General features: G+C 34.9%; 1 protein-coding gene and 1 long non-coding RNA gene across 2 annotated transcripts in view; both read left to right on the top strand.

Annotated features, from left to right (window-relative positions):
* Window positions 1–1,055: 1,055 nt before the first annotated feature.
* LOC123657793 lies at window positions 1,056–3,851 on the top strand. Its single transcript, XR_006743770.1, has 2 exons — window positions 1,056–1,136; window positions 3,561–3,851. It is a non-coding gene; the product is annotated as an uncharacterized LOC123657793 (long non-coding RNA).
* Window positions 3,852–4,474: 623 nt separating this feature from the next.
* Window positions 4,475–21,650, top strand: part of LOC123657819 (protein unc-80 homolog) — a 54,368-nt gene continuing 37,192 nt past the window's right edge. Inside the window, exons 1-14 of the mRNA XM_045593327.1 lie at window positions 4,475–4,615; window positions 5,311–5,337; window positions 6,225–6,245; window positions 6,665–6,810; window positions 10,081–10,246; window positions 15,419–15,635; window positions 16,008–16,195; window positions 16,744–16,904; window positions 18,395–18,497; window positions 19,030–19,133; window positions 19,211–19,592; window positions 19,673–19,812; window positions 20,267–20,296; window positions 21,146–21,290. Of these exons, the coding sequence (XP_045449283.1) occupies window positions 4,475–4,615; window positions 5,311–5,337; window positions 6,225–6,245; window positions 6,665–6,810; window positions 10,081–10,246; window positions 15,419–15,635; window positions 16,008–16,195; window positions 16,744–16,904; window positions 18,395–18,497; window positions 19,030–19,133; window positions 19,211–19,592; window positions 19,673–19,812; window positions 20,267–20,296; window positions 21,146–21,290 (1,971 nt within the window). The remainder of the gene's footprint in view (window positions 4,616–5,310; window positions 5,338–6,224; window positions 6,246–6,664; window positions 6,811–10,080; window positions 10,247–15,418; window positions 15,636–16,007; window positions 16,196–16,743; window positions 16,905–18,394; window positions 18,498–19,029; window positions 19,134–19,210; window positions 19,593–19,672; window positions 19,813–20,266; window positions 20,297–21,145; window positions 21,291–21,650) is intronic.

The raw sequence follows: 21,650 nt of genomic DNA, 5'->3' as shown, positions 1-21,650 counted from the left end.
AATCTCTTTAAATTTTTACGTAAAATATAAATGATGATGAATGTAAAATTATATTTCGACTAATGATGATACGAGTATAATAAATAATTACACACTAGATTATATTGTAAGTATCTTGGTAAGTCTTTAGATTAAGATCCGTCGACTAAAAAAAATAAGCCTAACCTATCTAACTTCAAAATTTGACTGTTTATCGGCATAATTTCGTTACAAAATTAATTCGACGGGTCTTAATCTAAATACTAGCCGTATCTATAAAAATAGAAGCTACTGTATCTGAGGTACTCATAATCTATAGAAAGTCATAGGGATCTCTTATGCTCCAACTCTACAAATGAGGAAAAGATAAGTAGGTAAAGAAAGAGCTTGTAATAAAGGAATGTAAGAAGAAGTAATATCTACAAATAAATAACAATTATGAAAATATCACATAATGCACACCTTTATTCGTCATTTTTAAAGATTGTATAAATGAAAGTTTAAATTATTATGAAACGTCAAAAAGGAAAAGATACTACTAATACGGCCAGAATCAACATACCAATTAAAAAATCGTTAGTTCATATTCGAGACTATTTCTTTTTTTAGAATATTTAATATTTTTAAAATTAGTTTAATTATTTAAATTTATATGTTTAAAAACTACTACTATTGTTTGGGTTGTCTGGAAGAAATGACTAAATAGCCATAAGACCGCCCATTATATCTACTTCACAGTCTGTAAATGTTTTTTAAATGTGCTATTTGTTTAAAATGTAGTTGTGGTGTACAATAAAGTATAAATAAATAAATAAAAATAAATAATAAACATGTATTTTTTATTTCGTATTTAAAAGTATTAAAGAAATAAATGAACATAATCGAATAAGTATACAAAAAGTCGTCCAATTCTTCAATAGGCCATAATTTGTTTTCTGAATTGTTTTGTGCTATATATATTGTCTAACATTAAATTATGAAAATCTACGTAACCGATCACCGGGACGCAGTTTACATAAAGAGTATTATTCATTCAAAAACACCGTCGCTATTTCTGTAACGCCCAGCCAATCGCTATAGTATTCTTTAGCCTCGAACTATTTTAGCCAGTTTCTCGATTGTACTGCGGAATTGCTTCATGTCACAAAACTTTAAAAGTAGGCGTTGCTTATACTAATATAACAAGCATAATAAATAAGGCAATACGTTCATAAGTAATCATAACAATTTTTTTTTTTTTTTTTTTGATATCGCAGGGTAACCCATTTACAGGTGATATCCAGGATGCCCGGGTAGGCAATCCTAGACCGTATGTCGGTTTCATTGGAGTTGGAGAGTCATCGTTTTCAGCCGCTTTAATTGGAGGGTCCCGGATCTGCAGGCAACAGGATCCCTCCAGCGACAGGCTGGCCTCGGCGAAAAGACCAGACTTCTCCTCCATGGGACTGTCCGGCTCACCTCTGAACTATCCCGACGACGCCATGTCTAGCAGGACCGGGTTAGTAGCGTCTCCTACGCACCCCCGTTCGTCGCCTGCGGACGGAGGCCTCGTCGGCGGTCCCCTCTCTCATCCGCTCGTTGTTCTCCTTCTGGGACATTACTGTCTCACAGAAGGAGACCATCGCCTTCCAGGACTCGTCGTCACCGAGCATCGCGGTGATAACGCTCGGCAGTGACAAGTCCCCCCCGAGGACTGTCGTCAGATCGCGACGTAGCGCCGCCCATCTCGGGCACACCTCGAGGGTGTGCTGGGCAGAGTCCACCGCCGCGCCACAATCGTGACATTCAGTCGTCGGCTCCCTTTGGGCCGTCCGACACAAGGAGTAATCATAACAATAGACCACCATCATCAATCAAATCTAACTTATTATGGCATTGCTCATCCATAAACATTTTTTTAATATATAAATAAATTAACTCTTCACTCTCAACAGCCCCCAGTAGGATTATCTCCTGTGTCAGAGATTTGGAAACACACAAAATACAAAAGCACTAACGCCCAGGCCACGACAAACATCTGTATGACCAATACAAATGATTGTCATGTTCAGAAATCGAATCCGCGACCGCTAGCGCAACAACCAGCGATGTGGCAGCTGCGCCAACGCGTCGTCGATTTGTAAACTAGTTAACATTTTCAATTTTATTTCATTACCGCCAACATAACGCCATAGGAACTATTCGTTGAAACGCATTCTACATTAGCGCCGAGTTGAACGAAAATAAATTAAAATTTAAGTAGTGATTAAACTAATTTAATCGCAAGAATTGTATGAAATTCTTGTGATTAAATTAGTTTAATCTCTACTTAAATTTTAATTTTGTTTCGTGCAACTCGGCGTAAGTCCTTTAAAGTTTGATTTCAGCATTAACTAGGCGAGAGGTGCGCTCTATAGTGTAACACGGACACTACCGAAGATTCAAATTTGTATTTTATAAAACAATTTTTAAGGTTCACGCCATTTTGGGCGCGAATTTGTGGAGGTATATGCCCAGCAGTAGACTGCGATAGGCTGATGAGGGTGTATGAGTGTTCTAAAAAGCGTATTAATATACCTATATGATTTTTTAAAATAGAATACTAAAAATAATAAGACGCTAATAGTCTCTACTGCATAAAAAATACCCATATGCGTCTAAAAAGTTCGTTGGTGATGAATAACACATAAACATTGGTCAGTCACTCCAAAGTGGTGGACCGTTTTTCGTTTCTTGAAAGGTGCTCAAAGCAGTGCGGCAAAATTTAAGCAGAAACCCTAAATATTTTCAAATGTATGCCTATGTGCTAAATTTTACCCGTCAGCACCTCCTGCCGGGTTCATTTTAGCCGATTTCTTAAATCATCGAAAGAAAGTTGATTTTCATAAACCTCTGCTATACGGTTACAAAATTTGCTGCTATGTTCGAATATACAAAAATAGTTTGTTTAAAGGAGCGCCACGTATTTGTCTTTAATGTGTTTTGGGAATAATTTAAGTGAGTGTAGAATGGTTTCAGGTTTAAAATAAGAATATATACAAACAAAGAAAATATTTTATAATAATTTTCACACTAGCAGCCAAAAAACAATTTGCAGATGTATATATAATATGTAATATATATGATAAGGGCCTAATTCACAAGTCACCGGTAGGCTTAATTATAAAGAGTTAAAACATGCCTTAAATATACCTATATTTGTTATCTATCTAATAATCTACAGAATATTATGTAAAGAAAAACAATCTGTAAAGTAGAAAATGTTACTGCCGGCACACCCTGTTAGGCTCTATTTATAAATTGCCTGCCACCGTGTGAACATAAAGCGACATTGTTAATACTATTGGATTGTCACTTTGTTTACAACCAATTAAGGAAATGTATCATAAGGACCTACAAAATGGTGCCAAGAATATTTCGTAAACGGAATTTAGGCAAATGGAAAAATGAAAAATTGCGCCTTCTTTTTTCATGATTTAATACATACATATACATAACCTATTCATAATTTTGACGTAACACGTTAAAATAAACCCTCGTCGTAAGTGCAAGATTCTGTCTTATACATTCGAGTATAATTCGAGTTCGCTTTCATTTTTTAGATTCGTAGAAGCAAACTTGAATAGCGAACATATGAATAAAGCCTGGAATTCAAGTGATCTTAAAAACTCGAGTTCTACTGATTGAGACAATCATGCGTCCTATTTAAAATGCTGACATGAATTTATTTACAATGTGCAGCCATTTTGGCAGTTTCTATGACAACGAGAGGCTGCGGTGCTGCTGTACCGCGACTATCTGCGCGCACAAATCAATGGAATCCTTATAGGGTTGTCAAAAAATATTTTAATAAATATGTACGATTTTTTAAAGATTAAACGTGTTAACAAATACGATATGAATTTTAATCACTATACCTCTATCATATATTACATATCCATTCAATAAAATGAAACTGAGGTATATCCTGCTCCAAATGTAGAACAGCTGGTCTGGGGAAGTACCTCGACCCCACAGAAGATAACAGCTAAATAAGAATGCTTTCAAGCAGTTTTGTCTTCTTGACAAATAAGGTAATAAAACGTAGCAGTTGATAATTATAATATTAAAAACATTCAATTGTAAGCCCTAAGTATTTGTCTCGAGGCGAATGCGCAAAGCCTCACTCTCGATCGGACCTCCCTCCGGTAACTTACGACAGTCTTCTCTGCCTCGTGTTTATCACCTTTACCTCGCTGTAACGATGTCTAAAATGTAAACAGTGTTCAATCTTTAAACGATGTGACCTACTTTAATACTTAACAATAAATTACCTGTTTTATAATTTTTAGTTGCCTTTATTGCAATTTAAAATGTATATAATACACTATACTTAGGTAAGTTCTTCAATTATGTTACAATATTTATTTATTTTTTCCAATTTAATTGTAAAGCTATATTTATCATAGTGTATACGACATCATTTTGAACTTTTATACAAAATAGACCGTCGAAGGCATTTCAACCTCATTTGAACATGAAAGTGGTCAAAGATATTCCTGAAGATGATCCTATCAATGATGATAATATACCAATCGCAGTGCAATTATTTCTGTGGAAACAAACAACACCGTTTATGCGCCCGAGATTTGGAAAAGTTCACGAATCTACATGCACGGTATGTTTTAAAGAGTTTCTGAGTTTTCTTGTGAAAATGTATATAAAAAAATAATAAAATAGTTATTCATAAATATATCTATAACCAACACCTGATAAGAACAAAAAATTTTCAAATAAATCTTTAATAAATATTATGTTTTACCAATTTTCCATGTGTTTTTCAAGCAATATCAATTAAAATTTATAATTATTATCGTTATAACAACATTGTTAAATTATTCTCTAAAAGTTCAAAACAATTTGAAGTCTATTGCACTTAAGGTGTTTTAACTTTCTTGTGACCTCTCTTTTTAATGAAGTAAAGATTTCGACATCAGGTATCGGTTAGATATATATAAAATTAAATTACATATAAATAATAAATAGATTTGAATTGTTGTCTAAAAAGTTTAAACGCTTAATACATGCACGTAACTGTCTCGTAATAATTGTGAGATCAAACAAATTTTCTTGTGATCATTTGAGGTCTTTTATAAAATAAGTTGCTGACAATGGACAATCGAAAGCTCCTGTAAAAAATCTTATTGTGTTAAGGATGTCCAAGTAATAGAAGTTTTATGGATGGCCCATTTGGTATATAAAAGTCCTTATGGCGTTGTGTTTAATTAAATGTACCAAATCGTTTAAACACTAAAATTTTCTATTTATTAATTTATTGTACTGCTTAATGTGATATTTGTTGTAAACATGCAGTTCTGTCAACGGGCTCCGGGACATCATGTAAGTTTGTAGATAAAATCGCCAAACCGCTAAATAATATGTCTATAGTTACTCTTTTGATTTGTTTGTAATTTTTTTTATAAATAGACAATGTTTCTTTAATTTATTATTTTTGCACGATATTTTAAGTATGACTTTAAGAATAAGTGAATCTCCACATTATTTTAGAAAGGTATAGTCACTTTAAGTTACTGGTATGTATTAGTATTAGCCATTAATGAAATGTAAAAAAAAAAATTAAATAAAATAGACGCACAGTGCTACTTGCCTCAAATTACATTTATACGTGACTTTTTTTAAATTTTCTTAATACCTTTATTTGTGATGTTTCTTTCGAAACAAGACTTTTCCAATATTTTAGCGTGTGCTATTATATAACACGATTTATATCATACAATCTTTAATTATACGCCTTTTTTAATAGCAATCCCTTAAAGCCTGTTTCACCAATTGTGGATAACGCTATCGGATGGATGACAATACAAATAGACTTTGATAACGGAAGGTAGAATAGGCCAGGACCTGTTTCTCCTCAATATATAAACTACAACTTTAAAATTAATATATGCAAATAGAAATATCTCATAGTATAAGGTAAAAAGGAAAATTTAATCAAAAACTCTTTACTGTCGGATACTGTTATCCGCACATTATCTGTCAAATAGCATTATCCAAAACTGGTGAAACAGGCTTTTATAATTATTACTATTTAAATAAAGTACAAAATATGTCAATTTGCCATTAATTTGTATATGGCAGCTCTAACCTAATGTCAAAGATTGACAGTATTTGGTTTACATTGCTTTGTAAATGTAAACAAAAGAAATGTACAGATTTCTTTATTTTTATGTACATTATAAATGATTTTTTTTCTGCTTCCCTTGTAGGAACTCAAAGAAGCCTGTAAGGTGAGATATACGTTTTTTATTTCTTACAAAAGATTTTTCTTTTCCACAATTTTTTTTTATACAACTAGGTCGGCAAGCAAGCGTATGGTTTACCTGATGGTAAGCGATTACCATAGCCTATAGACGCCTGCAACAGTACATGCATCGCAAGCGCCGACCCTACCCACCATCCCTCACCACAAGAACACTACTTGAAAGCAGTATTATTTAGCTGTAATCTTCTGTAAGGTCGAGGTACTTCCCAAATTAGGCTGCTATAAATTTGAGCAGGATATTTTCTATTGTGCCCTACCTCAGTTAAATATAAATATATTAATTACTTAAACATTTATTCATATTTTGAGTTCTTTCAGAATTATAAGTATATAAACAAGTTGTTTTAAAATGTATTTACCATTATTACCATTGTTGATTTGCAGTCATTTGAAAAAGTTTTAGTTCAGAATCTTCGCTTTGGTCTATCAAATAATCTAATTGAAGCTATAGAGTCTATTCCACGATGGAGACTAATACAAGCTGCTTTACCACATGTGATGCACGCCCTAGCAGGACTCTTACACAACAGGTGTTATAATTAATATTTTTAATTGTTATAAGTTGACAGCTGAACTTACGAATATACACACATGTATATATATATATATATATATATATATATATATATATATATATATATACATCCAGATACATTTTTGGCGTCAAGCACAAACTGCGTTATTACGACGTCCCTCAGTTATGCTTACATTTTATATGTTTTTTCTGCGAATGTTGCTTATTTTTTTCATTTTAAATTCCGTGGGTTATATCAATTTCTTTAAATTTCTTTTTTGAGAATATTCTGCTTACAGTTGTGCCCAACCATTTATGAACCCCTTTCATGATACTTATGTTATTGCTTCCTCCATATATCCATATAGCCTCACTTAATGCACCGATTATTTAGCGTCCTATATAAGTAATGATGAAATGAGTGAGAAGTAAGCTGAAATGCGACGTTGCCAGTTTTCTAGTAGGTGTGATCATCTATCGTTAACTTAAGAAATAATTCTATTACGCTCGTTGAAATTTTAACATGTAACGGTCATAGGAACACCTCCAATTTTTCATCTTATAATAGCTCTCTTAATGAGTTGCAACATATATTTTATTTAGTCTTTTAACATTTTAATTATTGACGACGTAGCACATCATCAGAATAATAATATAATAAATAATTATTTATCGTTATGTCCATTTGTTACAAGTATTCTTTGCCGGTTCGTAGATTATGTCCACTTTCCTGCGAACCGTCAAAAAATAATAATAAATAATGTTCCCTTATCCTGCCACGGATACTTTCTGTACATTGAAGATATTTAAAAAAAAGTGATACGGTCTATGAATACAGGTTACTGAATCGAACATTTTTTTTATATGTTTGTATGTGTCGTTGTGTCTTCATCACGCCAAAACAGCTAAACGGATTTCAAGTAATTTTAGAACATGGGTAACTGGGCATCCAAGAATACGAGGATATTATTTTTTCTTCTTCGCTGACGAATCTTATAGGTTAATTAAGTTTTATAGCCACAAATAGTTGTGCTGCCTGCTTTTACAAACAACATATTATTATCATTTTCAATATAAAAATGTCTCACGGCTAAAATATTTTTATACAGACTAAATAGTCTAACTACTTAACTCTATTTCACTAGAATGATTTACCTAAGTCGTCGTCTGGTAAATTTAAACGTCGTCAAACAATATTTACTTATAAAATATAAAGTATATCTTTTAAGTAGGTTTCTAATTTTTTTTAAGTGGATAACAATAGTTTATTAAACATTATACATATTTACAATTCACAACTTAAGAACTAAATATTTACAGATAGTTTTGGTATAAATCATGTCCGCGTGGAATCGTGTCAAGAATGCTGACAGCATTTTCTCGTTGAATCGCTATGCCGATTCTCTGGGCAAAAAAATGCACTAGCCCTCTTGTCACCAGTGGAGGCAATAAGGCGAAGAGTTATCTCATTTAAAAAAAGATTTAGCACTGCTACTCCAAGGTCCAAGTGTTTCGACTGCAAATGGCACAAAGATGTAATTTGAAATTAATGACGAATACTTGTGCCGTTTAATCGTTTCAGCTTTTTCCGCTGTGGCTCCCGCTTTTAAGGCTGTTTCCCTGACATGAGAAGGAGCAAGTGTGTCAACGTAGGTTGCGTCCCACAAAAGCGCCCGTCCCCTTTCCCAGGGAACCAACGTCAATCCATCAGGTCTCTTGCCATCATTGCGACTAATTCCAGTAGGCTCGATAAGAGCAGGAAAGTCGATGGTGGCAAGAGCTTTTTTATGGTATCGTTTAGGGAACCGTGGCGGGAAAACCTACCTGAACTCTTGTTACAGGAAAGGCCGTGTAGTCCGAAAGAATCGACCTCTTTTCCGCACGGAGATCTGTGTTCAAAGCACAGTGGAGCTCCTAACCGGAGACCGAGAGCAATTCTAAAACTTTCATTGTCTAAAAGTGTCCCAAAGTTTTTTGACGGCATTGCGTGTAGCCTGGATTGGGTCAAAAGCCAGAACAGCTGCAAAAAAACTTCGTATCCTTAATAACAGTATGCGTCAAACTAACGTCCGTATATGTGTTACGTATTGCGTAGCCCTTACCTTATATACGGACGTCGTAAATCTGTATACCTACTATTCGAACCACTACATATTCGACGTCCATGACCAAACCGTCACTAAACAAAAAACACAAATTTTCAGTAGGGGCGCTCAGTAACCAAATAAAAAATCATTGCAAAAATGTATTAAATGTAACAGAACCTTTGTTTTTTCAGATTCAAAGACTGCTACCCAGCCTGGCTTCCATATTCATGCAAAAGAGTATAGATAATGTATATCTAATATATAAAATTCTCGTGTCGCGGTGTTTGTAGTTAAACTCCTCCGAAACGGCTTGACCGATTCTCATGAAATTTTTTGAGCATATTGGGTAGGTATGAGAATCGAACAACATCTATTTTTCATCCCCCTAAATGTTAAGGGTAGTCCACCCCTAAATTTAATTTTTAATTTTTAGATAAATTATTTTATTTTTTATTTTATTATGATTTGGCGTTGAAAAATACATACAACCCTATGTTTTCACCCTTCTACCACCAACCCCTATTTTAAAATAGCGTTTAGCGGCAAGACAACGTTTGCCGGGTCAGCTAGTTAACTTATAGAAATATTTTTATTTTTATGACAAAATAGTGTCACTTTTCCGTTTAATATGTAAATTCAATTCGTAAATTCGTTAAAGCCTCACTTTTTCCTTTTAAGTGTACTTTTATTTTATTTTACTACTTAAGCAGTATTTTGCAACCGAGCGTCAAATAAGCAGCGACACGTGCGTAGCAACTGTTTTTAAATGATTTGTTTTGACTTAATTGAATATTTCAAAACCTTCAAATACAGTTAGTTTGGCAACGTCGCAATAGGACGTCAAATAATCGGTTGTATCGGAAGAGTTTTAGCAGAGTATACGCTCTGTCGATATACGCGCTAGACTAGCGCTGCACCGTTGGTGCGGAATTTCGCGGAAGTTTTAGTTATACAAATGCAAATGTCTCAACGATTTTTTGGCTTCCGGCGATTTTTGTTGTACAGGTAGCTAGAGCCAAGAGGACTAATGGGACATCGATTAAAAAAGTGGCGTCCGATATGCGGACGTCTAAAGGAGGTGGACGCCAGTTTAGATGCATTTCGGCCCATGTGGGACGCCTAATTATTAGCAGGATGTATATATATATATATATATATATATATATATATATATATGTAATTTGAAAAAATAATTTCAGAGTAAAAGACAATATGCAAACATTAGGAAATGTAGAAACAAAACTACTCTATACATTACATTGGATATTACTTGATGCTTCCGATGAATGTGCGGACAATGACTATGAGAATGGAAAATATTATTCAAATCCATTTCATTATTTATTTTCAATACCTACGATGACAGTAAGTATAACATATTTTTGACTTATTTATTGGAGCAGTTTTTTAATAAGAATAAAAAACGAAATCTATTTAGTAGTAGCAGTGGCGTAGCGTGGTTGTCGGCCGCCCGGGGCGGAAAAAAAATTTTGCCGCCCCCTTATTTAGGTATTTCAATTTAAAGTATACTAAAACTTAGCTGAGTGGCTATGACATATAAATTTAGCCACTCCCTTTCATCCCGTGGGTGTCGTAAGAGGCGACTAAGGGATAAGAAAGTTCCAATAATAACAATAATAATGATAAAGCTTTATTTAATTCCATACAAAATTCATCAATCAACCCCTATTTTTCCAACGCAATTTTTATTTTTTATTATTTTTAATAATTTCCTTTAATTATGATTTTTTTTCTCAATTCAATTTGATCTCCTGCCTTCGCCGGTCGATAACTATCAATCGATCAGTTATCCCCGCTAGATGTTTACATTACATACATATTAGAATAAAGCCGGTCTCCTGTCTTATTCACTATACTGTTTTCGGCCATTTTTTTTTTGGTTTTATTTGTGTATCGATCGTAGCAGTGGCTGTTATAAGTATTATTTTAATTTTTCTGTGCACTAAATAAAGCATACTTTCATTGTCTACAATGCTTTCGATTATAAGTAAACACTTATAGTAGATAGTTTATTGGCAAAACGTTTGCCGGGTCAGCTAGTTAGTAATATGAAATAGTAAAGTTCCAATACCACCGTGGAACTAGTGAAGCCGACTAATGGCGGGATAGCCATCCTACAGTTGGCTTTTAAATACACAACCGAAAACGGGCAGCAGCGTCTTCGGTGCGACAATGCTAGCCCTGCGGTCACCAACCCGCCTGCCCAGCGTGGTGACTATGGGCGAAAACCCCCATGAGTTCGCCGCAGAATTTTAGGCCCTCAGTCCCCGGCAGCCCCACTATTCCCGGCTACAGCAGCGGCCGCGGTAACGGTGGGGCGAGGGTGCTGAGAATCACCGGGTTACAGGAGGCTGCCACTCAAAACTACACGTACTACGTACCGGCTACGTATAATCGACGCATGTTACGGCTGGACCACCATAACCTTACCGAACTTGAAGTAAAACTGAGTCACATTAAGTGGAGCATACTGGGGTTGTCTGAAGTTCAAAGAGAGAGTGAGGATACGACGATCCTGGACTCCGGGCGCTTGTTCTACTTCTGTGAAGCTGATGGGCTTTCTCAAGGTGGCGTCGATTTTCTGGTCCACAAGACTCTCACTAACAACGTTGTGGAAGTCAGCAATGTGTCGACCCGGGTAGCTTACCTTGTACTTAAACTCACTGACAGGTACTCCCTAAAAGTGATACAGGTCTATGCACCGACCTCAGCACACTCTAACAATGAAGTCGAAGCCTTGTATGACGATATTACTAGGGCCATGCATGGGACTACTTTGGCCTTCTACAACGTTGTTATGGGAGACTTCAACGCTAAAGTGGGAATACAAGACCGCGACGAATCTAGGATCGGACCACACAGGTAGGGGCGCAGGAATCGCAGAGGGCAGATGCTCGTCAACTACTACGGTCAGAGGGGCTCTTCTTGATGAATTCAATTTTTTGAGAAGAAGCCCTAAAGGCGGTGGACATGGCAAAGCCCCGATACTGTGACGAGGAACGAGATAGCTTCATCATAGCGGATAAAAGGCATATTTTCAGAGAATTCTCCTTGGTTAATAACCACCGGCTAATGCGGGGCACTTTGAATATATGACTCCAAAAGAGCCTATGAAATCTACTCTCCGACCTACGCTGCCCCGAATACTATGTGGGTCCGAGCAGTTTCATTTGGAACTCCAAAACCGATTTGATGCGCTGGAAACTACTGGCAACATGGAAGAGATGACCGACAATGTGGTGAAGACGGTGCGTACACTAGGTCGTAGGCACTTTCCGCCGACGAAGTCAACGAAGCAGTCCAACTCTCTTCCGAAGCCTTGGATCTAATGTGGCGGAGGCGCGAGTTGCTCACTGCTCAGCAGCTTCGCCAGAATAGAGGGCTCCTTCCAAGAAGATACGAAAACTTGTACGCCGAGACCTCCACTACTCAAATACGAGAGAGGTTACTACTCTGACTGAGCAAAATAAGGATGATGTAGTTACGACTGAGCTATTTAAAGCCGCAGGGCGACCTGCCCTAAAAGTCTTGGTGAGACTCTTTAACGCCGTCAACCACCGAGGTACCACGACGGAGGTGTGGTCCAGTAGTGTGGTGGTGCTGTTCTTTAAGACAGGTGACAAGTCTCTGTCAAAGAATTACACATCGATCTCACTTCTGAGCCACGTCTATAGCTGTTTTCGAGAGTTGTTACGAATCGTCTCGCCAGAAGATTCGACGAACTCTAACTACCGGAGTAGGCTGGGTTTCGAAATGGCTACAGCACTGTAGACCACATCCATACTGTTCGGTAGATTATACAAAATACAGAAGAATATAATCAGCCGCTGTGTATGGCATTTGTGGACTACGAAAAAGCCTTCGACTCTTTCGAAACCTTGACTGTCCTGGATTCTCTGCAGAAATGTCATATCGACTGGCGATATATCGAGGTACTGAGATGTATGTACGAGGCGGCGACGATGATCGTTTATATCCAGTATCAGAGAACAAGACCTTTTCCTCCAGCATGGGTTAAGAGAGGAAGATGTAATATTTATTTATTTATTTATAGAACACCAACAAAGTATACACCATATTTCAAGTACATATACAATAAGAGTAGAGTCTGAGTGTAACTTTAATTATAGGTGATAACTACATTAAACTTGACTAACATACACTAATAACATACATAAATAACATACATATGGCAAGAACTTAAGATAATTTTATACAATTAAATTAACTACAACAAAAGATTAAAACAAAAGAAATTAAAGAATCGAAGAGAAATAAGTTGTAAAAATACTAAAAACTGATCATTTTGCTGATAAAAACAATTTAATCATTATTTAAAATTTGTCTCGTTAAAAATATCTATGTCCAGATTTTTTGAAATAATGCTGTAGGATCTCATCATCCTGTTAAAGGTGCCTGATAACCTGATAATAGCATTCGTTTATTTACACGTAGACATTTAGTAGGTGCCGATAAGCAAACAGAACTAAGCAAAATAGGACAATCCAGTACACCATTAATTAGTTTATGCAGAAACAGGTTGTCAAGCAAGCAAAGTGACTCAATTTATCGCGATAATGCGGAATTTTATTAGCTAAGCCAAATTTAAAAGTAAGGTGCCACATAAATCGCTTCTGAATGCGTTCCAATCTAGAAATATAAATATTGTAAAAAGGGTTCCAAACAACGCTACAGTATTCGAGCCCACTGCGAACGAATGCGTTATATAAAGCTATAGTAGTTCGGGGGTTGGTGAACTCGCTACTATTCCACTTTATAATTTCCTAATTCTTGAAACCATACACACATATTCCTTCGATATGATTATTAAATCGTAATGCACTATCTAGCATTACACCCAAGTCGCGAATAGTATGTACCGTTTTCAAAGTGTACTGATTCAAACTGTATTCCCTTTGACTCACTAATTTATGTCTGGTAAAGCACATGACATGACACTTTTTATGGTTTAGACTCATCAAAATATCACCGAAACTGTTTACCACTGCGCTGGAGTATGTCTTCAAGACCTTGGACTGGGCGGACGTTATCAAAGTCAACGGCGGATACATCTCTCACCCTCTTTTGTCGAAGATATCGTCATCTTTGCGGAGATGTTGGGTAAGCTAGGCCAAATATTCACCGGTCTAAACGAGTCCTCCTGACGGGTCGGTCTCGGTACGAACTTGGACAAAACGAAAGTTATGTTTAACAACCAAGTCATACCGAGACTGGTATCGGTCTATGTTACCCTTCTCGAAGCTGTTCAGTATTATATTTACCTAGGCCATACTATCCAACTAGGCCGCAACAACTTCGAGGAGCCCGATAGAAGGATTCGGTTAGTCTGGCTGGCGTTTGGCAGGCTTCGTCAAGTCTTCACTTCGAAGATTCCGCAATGTTTGAAGACAAAAGTTTTCGAGCAATGCGTCCTGCCTATGTTAACATACGGAGCCGAGACGTGGACACTGACGAAGGGACTGGTCCGCAAGTTTAAAGTCACTCAACGTGCAATGCTATGCTTGGGATTTCTCTCAAAGATAGGATTAGAAATGAGATTATCCGCGAGAGAACGAAAGTAACCGACATAGTCCACAGAATTAGCAAGTTGAAGTGGCAGTAAGCTGGTCATCTGTGTCGCAGGACCGATTGCCATTGGAGCAGGCGAATTCTAGAGTAAAGACCGCGTCTTGGTGAACGCAGTGTAGGACGTCCTCCGGCCCGTTGGACTGACGATCTACGTAAGATTACCGGTTTGGGCTGAATGAGGATTGCGGAAAACCGGGATGCGGATATGGCGCGAACTTGGGGAGGCCTATGTCCATAATATATCATTAAAAGAAAGGGATTCCCCGACTTCGCCTCAAAATAAGTAATGAAAAATTCCGTGCTCCTTTCAATCGGTCCGAAGTTTTAGTTGCGATAAAAATAATATAAAATGACTAGCGACCCCTGGTTATTAACATAATAACAACAACATTCAAATATGCGTCGTAAGATTACATGTTGTTACAGAATGCGTTGAAGAAATAAAGGTTCAGTGCTCTTTCCCCGTAGGTGATAGCGTGATATTATGTAGCCTATATGTTGACCCGACTTCTTAATAATATTCGTGCCAAATTTGAAGTAAATCCATGCAGTACTTTTTGAGTTTATCCCGGACATACATACAGACAAACAGACAAACAGACAAAAATTCTAAAAACTATATTTTTGGCTTCGGTATCGATTGTAAATCACACCCCGAATATTCTTTTAAAAAAATATTTAATGTACAGTTTTGTCTTTTCTACAATTTTATTATATGTATAGATTCAACTATTTACTTATTGTTTTTATTATTTAAGTGTTGTTCAATTCTGCCGCCCCCTAAAAAGTGCCGCCCGGGGCGGGCCGCCCCCCCCGCCCCCACTACGCTACGCCACTGAGTAGTAGCATTCATAAAACAAATTCAATTGGATGGAGCATCTTTTTACAATTGATTTATTATTATCTCAATATTTTTTATGTTTTCAGCTTTTTGTTTTCCTTTTTGCACCAATCTCACATCATCTAAAGGAGTCGGACTTCACTAACAACTATCGATTGGAAAATGGACTCAAGTTGTGGCAGGCGATGTGGGAATTTAGGCATCCTGATTCTCCTTGTTTTACCACCCTTGTCAAACCCAAACCTAAGCCATTGGGAGGAAAATTCTCTAAAAGAAATCAGCATGGAGATGTATTTATGGGCCGTATGTATATATGAATAATTGTCATTACCGCAAAATTATTTTTATTTGCTAAACTAGATTATTATTGCTAGAGCTTCCTGTATGTACAATAATACACTCATAAATTGAATGTTTAATGGAATTTGAAACAAGTTCAAGAAAAATACTATAAGGTCCTTAAATTATTTTTTTGTAAAATAATTTGTATTAGATTATAAAAAATATTAATTAACTCGAATATGTTAATCTATAATTTAATTTAAAATAATTGTTTTTTGTACTATTATATAAGCAATCTTATTGCAAAAAAAAAGTTAACAAATTATCTATATAATGAAGTATCTAGCACTAACCAAAATAAGTGTTTAAAGTTTCCCCTATGTTATATTTCAGGAAAATTTTCCAAAGAGGAGAGTGCGGTAAATGGCAGCCCTCCCAGTCAAAACATATCAATGTCCCAATCAGAAGCACCTTCAAAACAAGCTAGTACTGAAGAAGAGCCGTGGCTTTCATCTCCTAAAGACACTATTTTTCCTGAAACAATACCTGAAGAGAGCTCTAGTACAGAAGAGGAACATGTGGTAATTATTATTTAACTATATTTTACACAGGACGTAAGTGGTAGAATGCAAAAAATATCAATAAGAAATAAAAAAAAACATTAAATTTAGAAAAAATTAAAAACTCTGTAATTGGCTAAACGGTAGCAAAGATAGCCTGCCTGTACCTTACAATTTAGCAAAAAGGACAAGATTTATCAATATAATGTCCAATTTAAGATTTATAAGAATATTGATTTTAAGTAGCTTTTATAGGAACTTTTGAAGAAAGTTATGATATCACACAATTTTTTGCGTGTAATACATCAATATCTTCAAGACTCGTGTTGATTACTTAAAAAATGCCTAATTAATTTTAAATTGGTTTTATATCTTGTGTCATATGTTTGTTTGATGAAGTATATAGTGTAACAATATAAGTGTGTAACTACCCTGCTGTAAGTTCCAAATAAAAAACGATGATTGTATGGAAGTTATTGTAAACTGTTTGTTTAAAACAGGGTTTAAATTTTTTTCTTTCAGCAGGGTAAAACAAATCGTAATTTATAGCCAGTTTAATTATTTTACAGTTCATTTATCGTCTGCCATCTGAACAAAACTTCAACGGTGCAAACAAAGGGTCTTATACGGTGTATGCGGCTGATCCGAGTATATTCCAAGTACGAAAAACTGATACAACGAAACCCTCTTTACCAGGAATTAAACCTTTACCACAAATTACTAAAATGAGGTACGTTCTATATCTATATATGTCTGTATGTAGTAAACAAAAAAATTTGGTTCATTTAATTTAATTTGAAATGATAAAAATTAAGAGGAAATGTAATATATAGAAGCCTGATTAAACAAGAGTCTTCAAATATTTAAACGTCTTATCAAATGCATTAAGAGCCATTTCACAAAAATCGGTAACAATCCGCGAAATTGTAATATTTTGACGTCGTTAATCTCAGTGTTGGATGCAATAATGTAATTTATATTCTTGAAATATAATAGAGCAACCTTTGTTGTAGTCCATAGTCAGATCAGAATTTTGATTTATATTATGTGTATAAAATTATTAACCTTTTCATCAGCCTCCTCCCTGGGTAAACGGTCGCAATGTATACTTTGAAGTCCTACTTTTCAATAACCTCTACGTTGAAACCATTTTAAAAAAATATCATAATATGTGGAATATAATTTTGTTGTCCACTATCATAGAATTTTATTCCATTTGTATCTCTATTAAACGATAAAAAAAATTTAAAGTTACGAATATTTTCCAAATAAGTACAATTTTAAAAGCGATATTTCTCTTAGAAAACTAAGAAATTTTAACGAACTATGTTCATCAAAGTAAACTTACATCATTAAGGAATACAAAAAAAATAATAATTAAAAGATGTAATTATTTTTAATACATTTTATATTAAATAATAAAAAGATAGTATATATTGCCACGCATCAAGCCCGGTAAATCAGTCGAGCGCTAGCGCTCTTAGAGGTAAGGTCCACGCCAAAATCTGCGCAGCCGTCTCTTTCGCTCACACGCGCCAAGCGCCTGTTGTTATAGCGGATAAAACGCATTTGATACTTTCATAATAAAATAAAATAAACATATTACGAAAATGACTGTAAAATAATATAATGATAATTTCTGTAAACAAATGTATAATTTAATTTTCTTTTCTCACACTATCAATACAAATAGGCATTTCAATCTGTTTGTCTTGTTATTTGTTAATTAATATGTTTGTCGGTGTCGATGTCATTAAATGCTTTTTTATTCATATCGTAAATATTAGATTCATTCGTAAACTGAAAAAACTAAATTAATTTAAAAAAAATTGTTTCATAAAATTGATTTTTTTAATTTTATTTTAAATTTATTGACTGCTGTTATATAACATACTTGAAATTTTTAATAAAATTAATTATGTAAAAAACATTTTATACCATAGTTATAATTTTTATTATACATCAGAAAATGATCACGATGGTCTTTTGGTTGTCACACTATACGTACTAGCACAAAGATCGCGCGGCTCGTACGACTCGCGCGATGCGACCAAATTTACCTAAACTTGCAGAGCGTAAAATTGTGAAATGGCTCTTAAGGAATAATAAATAAATGAAAATAAAATAGTAATTAGACGGAAACGTAAGAAATAGAATCCTGATTATAAGAGAGACTTATAACTAAATATCTATTTAATTTTTTTTAATTATAAATTTCAGTTCCTCTGATAAGGAGTCGTTATCAGATAGTGGTGGGCAGCCCGGTGTGAAAGGAACTCCTACATCTACGGATAAAGGAACTAGCATTAAACAAATACAGCATGTAGGAAAGCCTATGAGTTAACTTGTGATATATTATATACTAGCTGTGCCCCGCAGGTTCACCCGCGTTGATTTGAATAATAAATAGCCTTCCTAATGGACTATCCAACATAAAAAGAATTTTTCAATTCGATCCAGTAGTTTTTGAGATTAGCGTGTTCAACAACCAACAACAAACAAACTCTTCAGTTTACGTGTAATACTTTTAAAACATTTTTTTTTTTAAATATGACGTTTGAATACGATTTTCGTCCAGATCAAAAATCCGACCTACTTTTCGTTGGATATTTTATTATCTAGTAATATCTAACTTTTATTTTTTCGGATCACGACTTTATTTCGTTTTCTTTTGTGAATTTGTTACGTTACTTCTGTTTGCAAATTGACCTACAAAATATTTCTTTATATTGTGAAAGGAACGCGAAGAAAAAGTCATATTGTATTTAAGGAATATATGTGAATTTAAAGATTATTTAATTTAATAATAATTTAATTTCTACATATTTTGATCATACTGGATTTTTTGGATTAAGGTGTCTGCAGCCACTTTTCTCGACGTTGCAACCATGCGGTGCCTTTTTGCATCTCAATGGCAAGAAGAAGGCGTGTATTGGGCACTACATTACTTATACAATCGGTCAGTATAGAAATTAAACAAAGCAAATATATATATATATATATATATATCTTATTAAATTAAATTGTCTTCAACAGATTGCGTGATATTTGCGATGAGATATCCAAGCAGATTCAAATACGGAGACGAAGTAATTCACTGCCAATACCAAAAATTGAAGTATCTATCTACCAAAGTCCCGAAATAAAGGAACAGGATTCCTTGAAAAACTTTATGGAGGTCCCCGAGTCGAAAGACGTGTCACCGATAACAGAAATTCCATTCTCAAATGCATCAAAATGCGACGAAGACAACATAATGTCCAGGAGGGCGAGTGAAAAAGTTAAACGAAAAATGAAAATGGCCGATTTGAAAGCGTTCGTTGAAACTAAATTGTTGTCCAAATCGGAAAAAGCTTTGGAGAAAATCGGTCACGACGAACATAAATTTAGTTTTCATACTGCAGTAAGAATGATATCTGTAGTTATTTTTTTTCATAGATATTACGTAGTATAGTAGTAAAGTTTTATAGCAATCTGGACTGAAATTTATAATTGTAGGAGTACCATCGAAGCTTAGACAATGCAGACGACAGACCGAACTCTGCTCTCGCAGCTAACTTCTCCCCACTAACGCCCAGACTCGCCGGAGATCTATTGCAATGTAACCTCATTAAAGGAAAAAGTATGCCAAGTCTTAGGTAAGCATTATCTAATAAAACAAACTATTTCACAATCTTCTTAACATTTATCTAATTTTCATTTTGGTAGTCTTAGTTCCATTTTATTTTAATAACACATTCGTTTTATATAAAAATTGTAACTGTAAATCGATACTGAATCGTCAATATCGCAAAATTTTGAAGAGCTTATTATGGTTTCGAATTTTTATTAAAATATTTATAAGTTACATATTATAGCCACGGAAATATACGATCTTAGAATGTGCCCAATCATTTTTGAAAATACAAGCATTTTTGTGTCTTTTCTCTCTTCTTTTTACAAACAAGTGCTCATTCTTCTAAACACAGCACAGCATGTTCTCTATCTACACATAAAATATGATTTCAATGGATTTTCTTTTTAAAATGTATTTTTCTCTTTCTCCCGTGTTCTATACGCTTAATCCTGTAAATTATAACGGATGGTCGCTAGCTGTCTGATAGATGAGCTAGCCTCTAATGGGTAAGTTCTGTGAAATCGTAAGGCAGGAACGTAAAAGCTTCATTAGTAGCTAGGCATCTCACACGGTTTCACTCACATTAAATTTCGATTCCTTTCAAATAACATTGTACATACTGCTCCTCTTCCATGAGTAATGTTATGTTTTATATCCCAAACTTCAACTATAAGTAAATTGACTAATAAAGTAAAACAATAAATCTTGGTATTGGGACATTCAAATACTCGTAAATAGACACATTAGTTTTGTGATATTGCTACTGATATCTTAATTGGTTCGTGAGTGAAGCCTAGTCAAGTGATATATAACGGCAGGGTGTCGTGATTGTTAAAGCTTGGAACATCATTTTAAATAATGTAGAAATTTACAAATAGGTATAATAAAAGGCTTAGCTTATCAGTACTAGTTGACAGAGGATATATTATACGTAAAATATATTCTTTAATAAACATCATCACCGCATTAAAATTAGTGAACATCTTGCAGTTTGTAATTGGCCATTAAAATCACTTTTAATCAGCTTCACAGTTACACGGCTATATAGCATGGTATGACTCTAAAATGATTTTGAGTTTGCAAAATATTTCTTGCATGACACGTAGGCGACGATTGCTTGTAAAATTTTAAAAGAAATAAATTAATAATTATGATCTGAAGCACCACGTAAATAAGCACTATCGAAAGCAGAAAAAGTACAAAATGGAATACATAATACGATTTCATAGTGATGTTTTAAAACTGCACCATCACCAGTAGACTGTTCTAAAGTTAAAAGTAGAGAAAATATGAAAAGAATGTATTTATAAATAAAAGGGTTATTTGGATAGACATGTGAGTAAAAATAATTTCAGGTATATCGGCGAGATTAAGACGGAAAGGGCGCAAACTGGAGCAGTTACAAAGCAAATGAATATGCAGAAGAAGAAAAATCCCATCATCACTGTGACTGAACACACGCCCACACCATCGCCCGATTATCTTTCTAAAACAAGACAAGTAAGCTTAAAGACATACACATAATCTAATATCCATTTATTTATTATTTCATTAATTGAATTAAAATTAAATTAACTTTTAAACGCAAGCATTTTTAAGCACTTTTGTCCAATTTTTACAATTGGCATCCATTTGGTGTAATGGTGCGAGTAACGATTGCGGATGCGATTTCCGCTCGAGATGGATATTTTTGTTTTGTACAAATATTTGTTTCTGGTCTAGTTGTCTGTCCTTGTGGGTCTCCCTATCGTGCCTCATAAAGCTCGTAAAGCCATCGGTCTTAGTTTGTTATCCTGATAGCGATTGTTACTTATAGTAGGGAACATATCCTCCAACCCGCAGTGAAGCAACGTGGTGGAT

The sequence above is a fragment of the Melitaea cinxia genome, chromosome 11 (genome assembly GCF_905220565.1).
Source record: "Melitaea cinxia chromosome 11, ilMelCinx1.1, whole genome shotgun sequence".
Lineage (NCBI taxonomy): Eukaryota > Metazoa > Arthropoda > Insecta > Lepidoptera > Nymphalidae > Melitaea > Melitaea cinxia.
The sequence above is the reverse complement of the archived record's forward strand: the minus strand, read 5'-3'. Positions and strand labels throughout refer to the sequence as shown.